The sequence below is a fragment of the Drosophila montana genome, unplaced genomic scaffold, assembly GCF_035044405.1.
Source record: "Drosophila montana isolate Dmon_TW-CO22-7 unplaced genomic scaffold, ASM3504440v1 contig_3733_1, whole genome shotgun sequence".
Classification (NCBI taxonomy): Eukaryota; Metazoa; Arthropoda; class Insecta; order Diptera; family Drosophilidae; genus Drosophila; species Drosophila montana.
In genome coordinates, this window is record NW_026998620.1 from 5,374,823 (window position 1) to 5,392,416 (window position 17,594).

The window sequence follows — 17,594 nt, forward strand, 5'->3', positions numbered from 1 at the left end:
CGCCGCTGCCGCTGCCGCTGCTGTTGCTGTTGCTTTTAAGCAAGGACAATGGCAACGAGAGCGGCAAGGAGGCGACTCCTCATGCTCCTCGCTGCTGCTGCGTCGTGCTGGTAAGCCGAGCGTTAATAACAACGCTTATCTGTAGCATTAGCAGCGTACACAGCAATAGCAAGGGGAACAAAAAAATTTATACAAAAAAAAATAAAACAAGAAAAAATAGATGATAATGAAAAACTGAAATAAAAGCGCAACAACAGCGCCAACAGCCAAACAGACAAACAGCCGAACAGCAAACAAAACAGAACAGAACTGAACTGAACAGTGCTGCATAGCAGAGGCTGCTGTAGGGCCAGGGGGTGCGTGGCGGGGGGCGGCATAAGTAATTCAAGCTGCTGTTGCCGCTGACGCTGCTGGCGTGACAACTTCAACTGACAGCCGCAGCACAGAGCATAGCGCTGCGCCATCATCCATTATCAGCAGTTGGCCATCTTAAAGTGCTGCAAAGCAGCAAAAAAAAACAAACAAAAAAAACACAGGAAGCGCGCGCAGGACACAAACAAAACCAAAAGCAACAACAATAATAAAAACAACAAAAAAAAAGAGTTGAATAAAAAGTCAAAATACAAAAACAGTTGGACAGCGGGCGGTCGCACAAAACACATAAAAAGTGAAGCAAAAATGTCGCATTGTTTTAATGCATTTGGCGCAGCGACGCCGGCTCTGATGCTGATGCTGCTGCTGATGCAGATGGTGATGGCTGATGCGTGTTGCTCTGTGGCTGATGCTGATGCTGAGGCAGCATACAGGCATGCTGCGTTTGGGAATAGTCACGCCAAGCCACAGTTGCGAAGGCCCGCGGCTCAGGCTATCTCGCATTACGTATACGCCGCGTGCTACTTGCCATTCGGATCACTGGCAGCAAAGCCTGATTACTGTTGATGTTGTTGTTGTTGCTGGTGTTGTTGTTGCTGGTGTTGTTGTGGTTGGTTTTGTTTATGCGCCTCTTTAGAAGCGAACTGCCCCGGAGAATCCTTAACTGTGAACGTCACATAGTAGCGTTTATTGCTGTCCAACTTGTCCGCTGGCAGTGAAATTAGTTGTTTGCTCTTTCCGTGTGACAGCTCCAGAGCAACTTTGTGGCTGCATTTGCCGCTGCCGCCAAAACCGACATCGACTCCAACGCCAACACCGACCCGACCGCTGGAGGCGCGGCCAGTGGTCAGTATTTTTGGCAGATAAAAACTGCTAACGCTGCCGGCCTTTTTGTACGGTCCAAATCCAAACTTGGGCATCGTGTGGTGATTCATCATGGGAACTGGCAGATAGCGTAAAAGAGAGAGAGAGCGAGAGAATGAGTTATCCGAGTGAAACTTAAGATTAATGATCTGCTGCGATCGGCCTAATTAAGTGAATGCCATTTTTATGAGCGCACTCGAAATGAATTTCAGCTGCCAGCATCCAGTTGACAGTCAGTTGCATTCCAGTTTGGCCACTGGAGCATGGGTGCCCGGGGTTGGCATGTGTCAGGTGTCAGCCAGTGCGAGGACACTCTGTGAAATTGCATTTAATGGAAAAAGCGTAATAAGAAAATGAAGCCAAACGCGCAGACATTTCAACTAGAATGCTGAAAAGGCAATTGCCATGAAGATGTTCCATGCATTCACTCCCCTGTTGTTGCATGCAACTGCCAGCCGTCGCTCAAAGCGCATTTGGACGGATTAAGCGGGTTGTGATCCGGTATTAATGTTGTCTTGGCCGCTCTAACTGGGCGACTACACATAAAGAGCGTACACAGTATTCGGGCAGAAAAAAAAAATGCGTTTTTAATTTGGCATAAGCCGGACGCATCCTTTGGCCCGAGCCCCAGTCCCCGTCCCCTTCTGCGCCCGCGTCCGTTTCGCGCGCCGCATAGAAGCTATAATAAAAGTTGAAAAGCCGGAATGTGGCCAGCAAAAAGGGGCAAAAGCAAAGAATATTTTTAATACGCTCGGCGCTTGGCTGCTCGGCCAAATGAATAAACTGCTCGTAATTAGGATTTATTTTAATGCTGTCGGCGCATTTGGCGCCCACGCGCACCACTTTCATCTTTGTCTTTGAGTGTTGCCCATCCGCTTGACCCACTCAGAAGGCGGCAACAAAACTGTAACAGCTCATGGCCAAGTGATTCGACCGACCGTCTAACTGTCTGACCGGCTGACCGTCTGACCATCTGGCTCTTTGTCTGCTTGGCTGGTGCCATTTTTCACGCTTTTAAAGAAATGCTTAAGGGACTTAGGCATTGACTTACTGTAGGCGGCGCAGGGTATGCCCGTGTAGGCGTGGGCCGCATGGAGGCAACGATGTGTCTTCGTGGTGCACTGCAGCGCTTTTTCGTACGCATTGTAATCGGGGCTTAGCCTACGCTCCGCCTGCAATTGAATGTGTCGTTTGAGCCATGTAGAATTATATATATAGTATAATCTGGGCTACTTACCTCCTCGTAAACCTCATTGATGTTCTGAAAGTTGTTGGTGCCCGGCTTCTGCAGTCCCTTGAGCGTTTCGTAGAGAAAGAGCTCAAAATTCTTAAACGTATATTCGCTGAAATTGTAACGCCGGAGCCTTGTGCCAGTTTCGCCGCCCAGCAGCACGCACGATTTGTGATAGTCGTCAACGGCGCGCTTCACCAGCACCGCCTCGTTCAGCTTGTTTGAGCGTATTTGCAGCGACTTGAGCTCCAGCAGATGCTGGAAGATCTTGCGCTCCATGTAGTATCTGCAAAGAGTATAAAAGCATGCAAATATGGATAAGGCCATGCCATGGCAAGCAGCCCCAGAAAAGCGCAGCATTGTCCTTATTCCTTTTGGCTGTGTGCTCCCCATTTCTGGCATCTCATCATCATCATCAGAAGCTTTGCCAGCTAGCGCATAAAATAAATGTTTGCAAATGTACGTAAATTGTCATTTTGTTATTTTGCGAGGCAAACAAAGGCCGCGCCTGCTGTGCCGCCTGCCTGTGCCTGACATAGCTCGAGACCCAAAAGGAGCACCCGACGCGGCACCCGAACCCCTAGCTGGGAACACAATGCGCACAATACGCGAACGCAATAAAAGGCATCATGTTATTAAAATTTCAAAAATACTAAAGTGCGTTCGCGCAAAACAAAAATTGTATTAATAATTGAGAGGGCACATAAAGCGGAGCATGTCGAAATTAAAGCCACCAGAGGCCATGGCATAAAAAGCAATCGACAAATTTTTACCAAAAAATCTAAAAATTGTTCAAATAATGAAGTAGTTAGGCGCTGGCTGCCTGACTGCCTGGCAGCCTGGCTGCATGGCTGCCAGGCTGAGCTTAAAGATCTCTCACTGCCTCCGGCTGCGCACTTCAAACTTTGCAAATCAACCGCCGGCTCTGAGACTTTTGGCAGCGCCCCGGGCAATGTATTTTCCCAAAAACTGAGCAAATTTGTCGAGTGCACTCAGCACAGCGCAGCGCTGAGCCGCGTTCCAAACTTGTTTATGCATTGAGTCGAATGGGGCGGGGTAGGCGGGTGGGGCTGCGGGTGGTAAAGTGTCGCGAATTGGCTGGCAATTTATGCAGTTGCCGCTTGACACTGTTCGCCACTTGGGTGCACAGCGAAATTATGCGAAACAATTTCGACTTTGAAACAAATACGCTGCGCAAAACTGCCAACCAACGATTGGGCAACTAACAGAGCAGGCAGCAGGTAAAAGTGGTTCTTCTTCTGCCTTCGTCTGCGCTTCAACCTGAAAGTGGCCATTGGCTAGGAAAAACTGCGTGCCAAATTGCCCCTTAAACTCGCCGGAAAAGCCGCACCGGGCGACGAGGTTGATGAAATCTCAGGCTGCTAAGCCGCCAGCGAGATTTTGAGCCACAGCCAACAGATCCGAGCAACCACAGCAGCTCCTTGGCCATTGCTCTTGCGTCCATTTGGTTGCTCCGGCTATTTTCGCCCCGGCATCTCCATCTTCAGCTCTGTCTCCGAGTGGAGCTTCAATGCTGCTTGTTTGCCGCAGCGCTTTTCAATTTTACGCCTCGCTTTGGCTTCGTTCAGCTGTGCCTTAATTCTTTGCTCGACTTTCCTTTGCAAAACTATTTGTGCCTCGCACTTTTTTGCCTTGCCCAACGATTGCCTTTTTTTTATATTTTTTTTTCGCTAGTGCAAATAGTTTCTTCACCAGTGTCCTTGGCACATTTTTTGTATTTTTATTTATTTTCCTTTAGTTTTTTTTTTGCCGTTGGTTTCAGTGTTGCCGCCGCTGTTGCTACTGCTGCTGCTGATTTCCGTTTCCGTTTTACGTTCGCTTAGCAGAACTTTCATTGCATTTTCTTGTGCGCGTTGATTTTGTGTGCTACATTTTTCAGTGACCGACTCACTGTCACGCCCACTGCCTCCATGACACCCACCGTGCCGCCGTGCAACCCTGCAAGCTGTACCACCCTTGCCACCCCAGCGCCGGCGGCATCCTGTTTGTGACACAAATTTGACAAGCAAAAAGTGCGCGCAGCACCAAAGTGGATGGAGTGGAACACGGCCCAAGGGGGCGTGGCACGAGCGTGCGGCATGTGGCGCAGGCGGCTGTTGACAGCGGCAATGACAACGAAATGCAAAGAAATCTGTGCCCACCGGCAATTTAAATGCATAAAAAACAAAAGCAAACTGAAGTGCAGAGCATTTAAGAAGACTTCACTTTCCAGTTGCGTGTGGACACTTGCGCAGCCTTTTGTACAATGTATTTGCGTCCTTTTGCCAAAAAAGAAATTGTGAAAATCCATGCAGACCATGCCTAAGCGAGGAAGTTCCTCAACCAGCGAAACGGAGCTCGACAAAAGCTCTTCATCTGCGGCTTTGGTTTTTGAAAAAGGGAAAAACGGACAACTTTCTCGCCTCATTTTTCATCGAAGCCTAAGTTTTTTTTTGGCAGTTTGAAGAGCGCTGCTTTGAAAGCTCCGCATCTGCAGGGAGGATCTCCCCAGGGAGAGTTGGTTAGGAATGGAAGCTTTTCTTTCCAGGGGCGACTGCCGCGAAATATGCGAAAGCGGTCGCTTGGAAATTGGAATGCTTTGCTTCCATGAAAAATGATTGTATTTCAAAGTTTTTTACTTGCATCTAACCTTAAACTAAAGAGGTATAATAAACTATATCTTCCAGTGTCTTAAATAAACAAATTTGAACAGAAGTTTGCACATTAGTGAGTGAAAGGAAAAATACATAAAATAGGAAAATTGAGCCTTGCTGAGGTCGGCTGAGCCTTGGCAAAACGAAATCCAAATATTTAACAATGTCAATTACGTGAGCGCACATTATAAATCCCAAATCTCACCTGTGCTGTTGGGACACGCACACAGGCAGAGCAGCAGCAGAGCACACACACACACACACACACCCAGAGATACATACGCACTGCTGGCAAGTTATTTGTTTAATTTATGCGTCAGATAAAATTTTAATCTCTTCGGAGCCAAAGCGAAAAACAAAATAAAGGTGGCTGTACACAAAAAAAAAGTTACAAAATAAAAAATAAAAAACAAAATAAAACAACAACCAACATGCGACTGATATAAATAAAATTCTCTATTTACACACTTTTCATGGTGTTTAGCATCGCTGGCAGCACAGCTGTCCGCCAGTCCAGAGCAAACCTGCACCTAGCCCAGATTATTCTACCTTTAGAGCTTTAGATTTGATTCTTTTTTTTATTTATTTATTTTATTTATTTTATTTTTTTTGCCAAACAGCGAAACTGACTGCCGCCGCCCCAGAGTGGATTTTGTTGGATTTTTATGTATTTTACAAGAATTAATTGACTCACACTGCCGACTTGTTAAAAATTGTGTTATTCGTGGTGGGTAAGACGCTTGTTTAACTTGGCGAACATTGCGTATACGCCGCGTACTATTTGCATTGGTCTCCCGTTCGCTCATCTGATATTTATACTCAGCGGAAAAAGTTGCTTTCTATTTGGCTTATGCAAACCCGAACGGGCGGGCCGCGTAAATATTTTCATTAGTCAAGTGGAAAATATTATGTATTTATGAAATGCGTTTTCTTTTCCACTTGTGCCGAATGCTTGCAAATTTATTCATAGGCATCGGGGCCAGATTACGAAAATTAATAAAATTGTGATTACTCAAATTTAATTAAGTTTTGCCAAGTCCTATGCTTATGCCCTATGCAAATCCCAAAATTACAATTACAATTGACTTTTGCTGCTCTTTAATCCGCCGTGGCTCAAAACAATTTAATTGCCTAAATGAAAGTCAACAGAACAGAAATACAATAGTAGAGCAACCCACACGTTTCCAGCTTTAAAACTAATTTGTTGTCGTCAAGTAAGCATCGACATTTTAATCCTTTCGTCGCCAGGATATCCGCTACAAGGTCCCTAACAGCCGTTGAACTAATTGTGCGTTTTGCATGTTTGCGCCTTAAAAATTCGCCGCTAATCTGCGTTAATTCCACTTACAATTAGCATTAGCGCCTTGTAAATGAAGACGCCGCCCGACTTTGCGACCGACTGCAAGCTGCGTCCCATTTGAATGTTTTGAACCAGTTTTTGTATAAACAAAGCACTCACCGCAGGTGGGCGTTGGCCGTTGGCTCAGAGGTGAGCGGGTCGTGGGCGTTGCCACTTAATTAAAATGCGCAACTCTTTGCCGGAAATGAGCATTTCAACTAATGACAAGAGCCTGGGGCCTCCGAGATTTCCAGCCGTTCGTATAAATTAAAATAAATTAGCAATAAGAAACAAGTGCGACGCCAAAATGTACGAACTATTTAATACTCTGCAGACTCACGTGTATGGAATATTATATAACCATGCCGTTGCGGTTACAGTCCAACAAGAAAAGGTCAAAGTTTAATTTAAATTTTGATTTGTATCTAAACACAAGTAAAATTGTTACAGTCGGAAATTTTGCTTCCAGTGGAATAACAGCTCAAAGTTTGACTTGATAAACTGGAGCAGCAGAAGGCTTAATAAAACTATTCTGGTGTAATTATTATAAATAATATTTTCTGACTTTAGCTTTAAGTTTGTTCGGGATAGAAGTGGATTTAGCGAAGCTTTTCCTACATATTGTACTGATGTTTATTTATAATCCCAACATGTGCAGCAATTTCCAAGCCTTTCGCAGCGGAGATTACATCCAATCAATATACTCTCTTTCTCTTTGCGCATAGAGTATAGAACGAAGAATCAACTTTCTCTTTGGGATTTTAAAGGGTCTTAGTTATTTAAAGTTAACAAAAAGTTACTTTTAATTAAATAAATAACATGCATACATACTAAAAAGCAGAGATGGGCTCGGGGAGGCACGAGCACGAAACTTGCACTTGAACAAATTCCCAAAACCCAAAACATGCTACACTTTTTTGGCAACTCAATTCTAATTAATTATTGTCAATCATTAAGTACGAAGGGCAGACAAACATCTATCTATGTATTTAAGTATGTATGTACTTAAGTATGATGTACTCCGTACATACTAAGTATATGTATGCAGCATGACGTGATAATGAGCAGCACTTGTTAAAATTACGTTTTAATCTATTGTGGGCACGGGGTCATCGTTAATGGCCAAGTACATGGAGAATGGACATTAATGCGGCGTTTATTGCCTTTAACCGCATTATGATAACTTTAAAGCGCGCATTTTTATGGCAACCGGAAGCTGGGCAATTTATTTGTTGGCCTGGACAACAATGGCGCCGCCTCTCTGGCCACGTTAAAAAATGAGAAATGTTCCCAAGGCTACTAAGTGCCCAACTAAATTAACTTTAAGGCGGCCCAACTGACACTGGGACTGAGACTGAGGCGACTGAGGCGCCCGCCCCTTTGATCACATTAAATGGACGGCGGCTGCGGCCGGCCAGAGGCGCGTGCGTGATATAATGCGAATCCACGAGCCTCAATGCTCGGCAGTTGGACGTTCAAGTTGATTAAAATCAAGCATCAAGTAAATAAATCTACCGCCGAAGCGGCATCCAGGCGGCCGCCACATCAACTGCGTGGTGATTAATTTAAATGAATGAATCTTGGCCAATGGCCATTTAAATTGTGACGAATCAGTTACCCGGAATCTGGTCTGTGGACTCACCTGCGAATATTCCGCTGGATGGAGCGTGTCACGGCGCCCATGTCACAGGCGCCCTTGTCCCCCGGCTTTCGATTCTCCAGGCGACTGCTGCAGGAGCGCCCGTCCAGGGTCGCATAGATGGGCCGGCGGGGCATGGCCGTATGGGCTGTGCGAGGTGTAGGTATTTTGGTGCGCTCCGCACGCGGACTCGGCTCGAAGCCGGAGTCCTGATCTTTGCTGGTGGTGGCCAAGGCGACATTGCTCTCGCGCGACTCCTGTGCGCTCTTCCAATTGCTGCGCGTCTTGGCGCCGCTGCGCACGCGCTTTTTCAGGCGACGCTTGCGCCCGTTGGCCAACCCATCATAGACACCAGCGGCTGCAGTGGCGTCGCTAGTGGCGGCCAGCTCGCCGCCAACACCATGGCGACTGCCACTGCTCAGAAAGCGGCGCAGGGCACTGTCGTGCTCCGGATCAATGTCATCTGCATCGTCATCGTCTTCCGCATCGTCAAACTCTTCGTATTCGTCTGCCTTGTCCAGCTCGGATGCACTGGGCAGCTTGGAGCTAGCGGTGCCATCGTGCACCACTTGAAAGACTTGATTGCTGCCACTGTACTTGATATCGTGTGGACGCTGCGAATCCTCCAAATCGGCAATGGAGTCATCGCTCTTAAGCACTTGGAAGCTCGATTTACGTTCGGGTTCATCGGAGCCTGGCACAACAGCAGCCGCAGGCTCATCATCAGCCGAGTCGGAGGGCAGCAGCGTAAAGGAGCGTCTGGACTCCTGTTCCCGTTGTGGTGGCTGTTCCTCGTGCTGTTCCTGCTGCTGCTGTTGCTGTTGTTGTTGCTGTTGCTGTTGGGACTGCGGACGTGGGGTCTGTGCGGCTGGCGGCTTTTCCTGTGGATTATTGGGCTCAGCTTGCGGTTTGGGGGGAGTTGATGGAGGCAACACCTTTTTCACACATTCCGGCTCTACCGCTATATGCTCCAATTTTTTGCCAGCCTCTGCTGCTGCGGTTTCTAAGGGTTGCGGCGTCTCTAACTTTGGTTGCTCGGCTGTCGGTGGCTTAGCAACTGGCGCGTCAGCAGATGGATGCGTTAAGGGCGTGCTGGCATTGGGTGTTTCGGCAGGCGCTACGGGATCACCACTGGGATTATCCTTGGCCCCATTCAATGGCAGCATTTGCTCTACAGATTCTACAGATTTATCCTTGTCAGATGCTTCTTCAGTAGAGCTCTTTGACTCGCTGCTCAATGCCGTGGCAGCTATTGTGATCACCTGTTCGACCTCAGTGCTGACCAATTTCGTATCCTCCTCGCTAAGCTCGTGCTTGGCAGCTCTCTCGGCCTCGGCAGGCGTAGACGCAGTTACAGTCGCCGTTTCGCCTCCTGTCACCTCCTCGAAGGACTTTGAGGATTGCAAGTCTGCATCGTGATGCACATCCACTTGGGTAGTCACCGACTTGGCTGTTTCCTGCTCTTCATCCGTCAGCTCCAAGCCATGGCCTTCCGCCACCTTCAAATTGTCCGGCTCCACAGCCGCTACCTTGTCGCCTTTGGCGCTCTGCGGCGGCGATTTAATAAAGGTGCCCTCCTTGGTAGCTGTTGGCGTGGCTGGCTCTGTTTGATCCTTGCCTGCAACTTGAAGGGACTGTGGACTGTCAGGCTTGTCCTGCGATGTGGACACTTTGTGTTCAGCCTTCTTCGGCGTGCTGTTTCCCTGCTCGTCGCCGCCGACCTCCTCGCTGCCAGGCAGCTCCTTGGGCCTGTGCGAGGGTGTAGAACGCTTGCGCTGCACGACACGCTGTTTCTGGCGCTTGTGATAGCAGCAATTCTCGCAGGAGTCCTCATCATCCTCATCGTTCTCTCCATCACTGGTGCTGGCATAGCGTTCCCTGGACTTGCGCCGACTGATTTCAATGTTGCTCTTGGAGCGGCAAATGTCGCTACACTTCTTGTGTTGGCTCTCGCCGCAGCTGTTGGTGCGCCGTCTAAGCTGGCGGCGCTTATGCCGTTGGCATGTATGCACCAGACGCTGCTCCTTTCGATATGACTGCTCCGTGCAGCTGCACTCATCTTCCTCCTGCTCCAGCTCCTGCCCACCACCAACAGCAAGGCCACCATCGGAATCGCTGCGCTTGAGATAGACTACGTATTTCTTGGAGCTGCGTAGATCGTGCAGCTCCTCCTTTTCCATATACTTCAGTGGTCGCACCAGATCCGCTGCGTTGCTCTCGTGAAAGGGATTGCCGCGTCGAGCTGCCAGCCTCAGCTTGTTGGATGGCTGGCCGCCTTGCGACTGCAGAAACTTGGCCGTGGAGCGATGGCCCCGCTGCAGTGCACAGTCCAGCGGGGTCAGCACAATGCCCCGCGAGTTGCGATAGAGCGCATTCACATCGCCTCCGTGGTCCAGAAGCAGCTTGCACATGTCCGTGTAGTCGTTCGCAGCGGCAATGTGCAGCAGGCTGCGCCCGTCGTTGCTGGTGGTGTTCACCTGCTTGGGTCGTTGGGAGAGGAGCCATTCGAGTAGCTCACGTCGGCCGGAGGCGGCCGCCTCGTGCATTGGCAGATCACCTTTGGCATTGCGCAGCCAGAGATTGGCGCCGCGCTCCTTCAGCAGCTTCAGCGTTTCGAACTGGCCCTTAGAGCAGCCGCAGTGTGCTGGCGTGCGCCCCTTGCGGTCCTGCCGATTGGGATCTGCTTCCAAGTCCAGCAGACGTGCCGTGGCATCCGCATGGCCAAGCGTCACGGCATAATGCAACGCCGTGCAGCCGTTGGTGTCTATGAGATCTGTAGGCGCGCCACACAGGCTGATCAGCGTGTCGATGCACTCGGTGTGGCCACGCGAGCCGGCGCAGTGGAGCGCGGTGAGCCCATCCCTATAAGGAAAACACAGAATGTTACAATGTCCCAACAGAAGATCAAAGCAATTGGTGGCTCAACCCACTTATCGGCACTCTCTACACGTGCGCCCGCCTTTACCAGGGCCATAACCGCTTTGGCCGATCCCGCCGAGGCGGCCCACAGCAGCGGCTGGCGTCCATCCTTGTCCTGAACATCGACGCTGCTCTGCGGATGGGCCAGAAGTATGCCAAGAATCTCAAGTGCCAACTTGCTGGAATTGGACTGCAGCTTGTTGTCGTAGCTGGCGCCGCACATTTGGGCCGCATAGTGCAGGGGCGTGCCGCCGTTAACATCGGGCTTGGCCACACTTGCGCCGGCTGCCAGAACTGCCCGCAATGCCTCAATTTCGCCACATACTGCAAAAGCAAAGTCAGCTTGTTATTCAAAGCACTGAAGGCAAATACATAGTTGTGGTGGCAGGGCCGTGGAAAATTGGGGCTGGTGGGAAGTGTATGCTTACCGGTGGCCCAGTGCACCACCGAGTGGCCTTCATTGTCCACCGCGTTCACATCGGCTTTGTTCGCTAGCAGCAAATTGACCATCGCCAAATTGCCCTGAATAACAGCCAAGTGAAGCGGCGTGAAGCCATCCTCGTCGGCAGACTCCAGCAGCTCTGGAGCTGCAATCGCAATGCTTGCGGCCGCCACGAGGTCGCGCGTCTGCTCCAAATCCTGCGCGGCACAATAATGCAGCGCGTTGCGGTTGCTACGGTCACGCTGCCGTAGCAGTTGGGGCTGCAAGAAAAGCAAAAAGAATTTGAGTTATTCACTTGTGCCCGTTTGTGTTTTGAATGCATTATTTATTCATTCATTCGAACATTCAGCTTTTTGCTGCTACCTTCAAAAAAGCAACTCTTTAAAATAAATTTAAGCTTATCAATTCAGTCCTGCGCCCGAGAATCGCAATACAGCCGCCAGCTACAGCTGCAGATGCCGTTGCAGCGGCAGCTGTAGCCGGGAAGCGATTAATAAACTAATTAAAATGTCATTTGCATTCGGCAAAAATATTTGCCACAGGCAGAGTATCTCACGGCGCATACTGCGGAATAATAAATTGTGCAATTATGAATAGCATCACACTTATTGCCAGCTCAGGCGTCAAACGAGCACAAACTATAATTGCAGTCAAATGTTTTACTTGTTTTACGCGCTTTTCCCCCAATTATAATTATTATTTTCGTTTTTTTTTCCGTTTGTTTGCTGTAATTTATTTATGTTAATATTTATTCAAATGTGCGATCGTCCCTTGTTATTATTCGATATTTTATTTTACACCAAATTGTCGGGCTGCTGCGCTCGACTTTAAAATTGATAATTAAACATATTTTCGCGTTAATCACGTGCAAATTGTGCGCGACTATCAATAATTAAAAATTACTTTTCATCTGCGGCCCGCTTGCGGCCGTCGCTTATTAGTAACTAAAGCAACAATGGCCACAACCAACGGCAACAAAAATAAACAAACACAAACATGTTTTGCCGTTGGCAGTTGGCGTCCCTTGGAAAGTGCAAGTGGCCACTACGGTTGCGCCTGGCAACGTGGTGAGTTGCACCTGCCACATCACACCTCACACCTGCCGCCTGCCGCCTGCTGCCTGACACCTGCTGCCTACATAAACGAGGTGTATTTCGACGAGCCCCGAGTGCCACCAAGTGCAATTACCAAATTCACATTGGCCATTTTGGCGCGCAGCACGATATCGAACTCCAATGGGCTGGCGAACATTTTAACGAGTACTTGCAAGCGGCGCGTCGCCTGTTCCGCGTGTCAAAACATGTCAAGTGCACAAAAAATACTGTCGCCGCCGTCGAGCACTATGCGAAAACTTTACTCGCCGCCGTCGCAATGCGAACAACTTCAGCAGCAGCAGAAGCAGCAGCAGTAGCAGTAGCAGTATCAGCAGCAGTCACACGCAAGCCCAAAAATGCTCAAGTGAAAAAAAGGCTAAATCATCGGCTTAGCGCCAATTTACACGACAACTGGGAGTTGGGTGAGCCAACCTATAGAGCCAAGCTTTATAGTCTTCTTAACACTCTAAACGTAAACAAGAAGGAAGTAAAATTTTATATACAATTTATCGACATCCTAGTAAAGTAATCCTATAAATAAATTTGACATATAACAAATTTTTTTTTAAATGTTTGTTTTTTTCATTCTAGCATAAATCGTTGCAAGTTTAAATATAATTAATAAATTATTTATAATCTGAAGAGCCTATTCCAGATGCATAATAATTCTGTCAAAGTTCATGTTTGTTGAACATATTTAAAGGAGTCTGCAAGTCTGACAAATATTAAAAAATCTTAAATAGGGTCTCAATCAAAAACTCATCAAGGAAAATGGTTTAAAAAAATATGATTAACGTACCAAGCAGATTCCGAATTCGAATATAAATCAGTTCGACTAACACGCATAATTTTTAGTGATCTATTTAGTATGAACTAAACCAACAACAACAAGGTCAACCCAAGAGTGAGCAGGTTGTCTAGCTACCTATAATTTAGTTTAATAAATAATATTTAAGCAAAATTAAACAAAATAATAAATAATTATTCTGCAAAGAATATGTTATAGTCATTTTTCAAACATTACTAAAAAAAATAATTAATATATATATATATTTTGCTGCAAATTTTCGTTTATAAAGCTTGTAATAGAGTATATCAAAAGTTCGCTTTGCTGCCAAAACTTATTTTTTTAAGCAATTGGTTGCGCTAATTTCTCCATTGTCAAGAAGTTTTGGTATACTACGCTCCATTCGGCTTTCGTTTATCTTGGCAGTCAGGCAGAATGATTGAATGTGTCGCATTTCTAACCAGCGTTCAATTTTCGCAATACATTTTAAGCACGTCCCACTCTATTTTTATCAGGCGCAAGCCCATCGCGTGACTATCAGCGGGACAAAGGACCTTTGGAAGGAGGCGAGTGGCACTGAAATGTGCACTTTGTTTTTGGGCAGCAAATGCCAAAGTCGTTGTAGTTCAATTTATAGCACATTTAACTGAGTCAACAAATAGTTCGATAGCAGCCGAAAAACAAAGATAAAAACTGAGGTCGAAGGAAAAGCAAAACAAGCTCAAGCAAAGTAAAGACATTAGAAATTTGCGTGTTTCCAACGGCAGACAAGGACATAATATTGGGAGTCAGAATTCATGTTGAAGTTATGAATTTAATATTGTGCGGATATAGGTTTTAGATTAACGATAAAATTGATTTTAGCGTGAGAAACTGTGCCAAATAAAAACGTTTTATCACTTTAGGATAGGTGTGGAAATCTTTTAGATATATTTTAAATATTTAGCTTTAAGTATGTGCAGGCGATTGCTTGCATCATTTAATCGAAGACAGATGCCAGGACAGGTATCCTTTGAATGTAATATTAAACAAGTAAGAGGTTCTAGTCAGGATCTCCCTACTAGGGGATACCCTGAACCCTCTTCTTCCAACGGGCGATAGGTATAAAATGAAAGATACTTGATATATATACACTATTCGAGAAGCTACATGTCAAGTTTGGTGACTCTAGCTCATATTATTTGCCAAAATTGCTCAAAAAACAGGATTTCGATTTTTATCGATTACTTGTAAACGGGGCAAGTTATCGAATATCTGCGCGGGGACTAGGAGGACCTACAGCTAAAATTTCAAGTCTCTAGCTCTTATAGGTTCTGAGATCCTTGCGTTCATACATACGGACAGACGGGCAGACAGACGGACATGGCTAGATCGACTCGGCTATTGATGCTGATCAAGAATATATATACTTTATGGGGTCGGAGATACTTCCTTCTGCCTGTTACATACATTTGCACAAATACATAATACCCTTTTATCCGTTTTTCATGGGTTCAGGGTATAACTAATCGATTAATTTGCGTTCAATTTCCTATGTTAGATTAAATGCAGCATTAAGCAACCTGATTAGTTACGACCTACATAAATGAGTGAGACTCAGCTCTTCGTCCTTTCAATGTATTTAATTTATCATATGTGCTGTGAGATGGCAATTGCGATTTCGTGTCAGTTGAAATCCTCTGCAAGTACCGAAAAAATGCTAAACACCTCATCACAGTTTAGGTTAAAAATCTTTGCTGCTGGTTTTTTTTTTTTTGGTATTTGCTGTTTCGTTAATATTTTTTTGTTGATTGAATCAAAATTGTTTTGGTGGTTTTGTTGCGTTCTCTTTGTTTTGTCTCATTTTGATGTTTTCTTTTTTTTTTTGGGAAAAAGAATGAAAAGTGGAAATTTACATTGCGATTGGCACAAAAAGTATTTAGAGTGAGTTTTATTTGCCGCTACTTCCGTTATCTTGTTGTCCCTTTTACTGTGTGTCTTGGCCATATCCGGGCTCTTTCAATGTTTCTTATAGCGAACCTCCGCTGCCATCCGGATTATGAATAATTCAAATAAACTGAAATGATACCTAAAAACTTTGACAGCGAGCTCGCTCGCAGTTGGTACAAAAGAGGAACCAAGGGTCACAGCTGAATCGGGCGGTGTTGGGGGGTGCGGCTTAACGCAGCATCAAATAAAGTTCTCGTGTTGTTACTGCTGCTGCTGTTGTTGTTGTTGTTGTTGTTGTTGTTGTGATTGTTGCTGCTGCTGCCTTTGTTATTATTACGATGATGGCTGGTGTGATTGTTGGCGCTGCCATCGCCTCGCACCCGCCACAGCTGCTGCTGCTGCTGCTGTTGGTGTCATGCAAATTTGCATTTAACTTTCTACGTTTGCCCAACACAAAATGAAATGCGATAATCAAATACGTCCAACAACAATGCGATCCAATAGCAGCAGCAGCCGCAGCAGCAACGGCAGCTGGTACCTCCCGCCCCCAATTTTGCCCACTGTTGTTGTTTGCCTGAGCCAAGTTAAGATAAAACTTTGGCATTGCCTTCTGACCATTCATAAACGGGCCTGGTCAGCCCACTGGCCCTGTTGCCTTGTTGCTGTTTATGCCATTTTAATAGTTTTGAAAAACAAATAAAGCACGCCCTAGCCACACAACAACAGAACCCACTGAAGCAACAATAATATAGCTTGTAAGCTCGGAGAGCTGCGCTAAACTTTTCTTAAGCTATTTAACGTTATTCTAGTCGGCCCAGAGGGCAGTATAAATAATTGATCTGATACTGTGAGAATATCGATATATGGAAAATAGTGAGTAAATTCAGTTTGTAACCCACTTCAAATTTAGTTATATTGGACTTTCCTGGAATTTATCCTTAATTGCATGCGGAGTAAACTTGTTAGCTTTAAATATATTTACTGCGTCTGAGTTAACACTGGAATTTGTTCTGTCAGTCAACTCGGCAGGGTATCACAGTTCACCTGATTAAGCGAGAGCTCGCTAGCAGGAGCAATAAAAAACCGCAGCACAATTTATGACCCACAGCTGTAACAAAGGAACAATTGGCCGATGACAGCTATAAAATGTCACATATTTTGTTGCTCTTCATATCGGACTCTTAGCCCAGAACCTGAGTCCAAGATTCTGGATGGAAGGCTGGACTGATTTTGAGGGTTTCGTGCCAACTAAACTTAAAACTTGCTATGTTGCATTTAATTTTGGGCCTGCGGTATTTGCATAACTCTAGCGTTGGCACTTCCGTGGCGACTGCTCGAAGGGTGGGGGACTGCATCAAAGCTTGGCAACTCTTATTATTCATATATCGTAGTCCATTAGCATAACAATGTAATGTAGTTGTCCAGAAGGAGTAACAAAAGTGCCACAGACGGCATAGGCCTTAGAATTTATATTTGGATATGACGCATACGACTTGGTGTACCCATACATTTTATTGTTTACACGCAGGAAGTGCGTACACATATACAGACATACATATGTACATATAAATAAAGCATAAATAATAATAAAAGAAGACACAGCAGCCACAGCAAAGACGACAAAAACAACAAAAAGGGAGACGAGGGGCAAACAGTGATATGATAATGCATAAAAAATAAAATACATGCATGGGCCGAATGCCACGAAAGGGCACAAATGACATGCGGGCGCCTGCCTAGGCGGTGTCACGAGGCTGTATCCAAGGGAATATGAACCGAGAATTCGACTTAACGCTTCGTTGGGCATCACATCCGCCATAATTATGTGTGACGCGACAGCAGAATGGCGCATTAAAAGGCCAGGACAGGGTCAGTCTCACTAACGTTGTCGGCCAGTTCAGTTCGCATGAGCTCAACTCAGGAAGACCACATCGTATTTTCCTGTAGGAAATGGGAAAGCAAACCAAAACAAATTCCAGCCACAGCCAAAGACACAGACACAGACATGCCGGAAGCACTTTGCAAGCGCCTTAAGGTCGCCATTTGGCCCGTGTGTCCTGCTTAAGATGTCAAGTGACCGCAGCGGGGCCCACTCAATTCCAAATTTATGCGCACAATGCGTAATTCATATGTTAATCGCATTCAGCCAACCCAAGCTAACAATTCAGACTGCCAGCTACCTTTTGGGCTCTGTTTTAATTAATGCAAGCGACAAAATGCGCAGGTAGCTCCAACTGAAACTAAGTACACAAACACAGGCACACACACACACATACACATGGCATGGTATTTAATATTGCTGTTTTGATGCGAAAGCAACGCTG

At 46.2% G+C, this 17,594-nt stretch overlaps 1 protein-coding gene and 1 long non-coding RNA gene across 5 annotated transcripts; both read right to left on the reverse strand.

The window, feature by feature from the left end:
- Positions 1–634: 634 nt before the first annotated feature.
- LOC135436825 (protein phosphatase 1 regulatory subunit 12B) lies at positions 635–12,711 on the reverse strand. The gene is made up of 7 exons (XM_064694547.1): positions 12,649–12,711; positions 11,447–11,720; positions 11,030–11,342; positions 8,103–10,961; positions 2,474–2,753; positions 2,288–2,408; positions 635–1,315 (listed from the first exon to the last, which is right to left on the reverse strand). Exons 1-7 carry the CDS (start codon positions 12,709–12,711, stop codon positions 930–932), a joined length of 4,296 nt encoding a protein of 1,431 aa, XP_064550617.1. The 3' UTR covers positions 635–929.
- On the reverse strand, positions 6,203–6,952 carry LOC135436826 (uncharacterized). Of its 4 annotated transcripts, none has more exons than XR_010437605.1 (3): positions 6,801–6,952; positions 6,581–6,692; positions 6,203–6,520 (listed from the first exon to the last, which is right to left on the reverse strand). It is a non-coding gene; the product is annotated as an uncharacterized LOC135436826 (long non-coding RNA). The 4 variants fall into 4 exon arrangements; XR_010437604.1 differs by having other exon boundaries at positions 6,203–6,527; XR_010437607.1 differs by having other exon boundaries at positions 6,581–6,699.
- Positions 12,712–17,594: the final 4,883 nt, after the last annotated feature.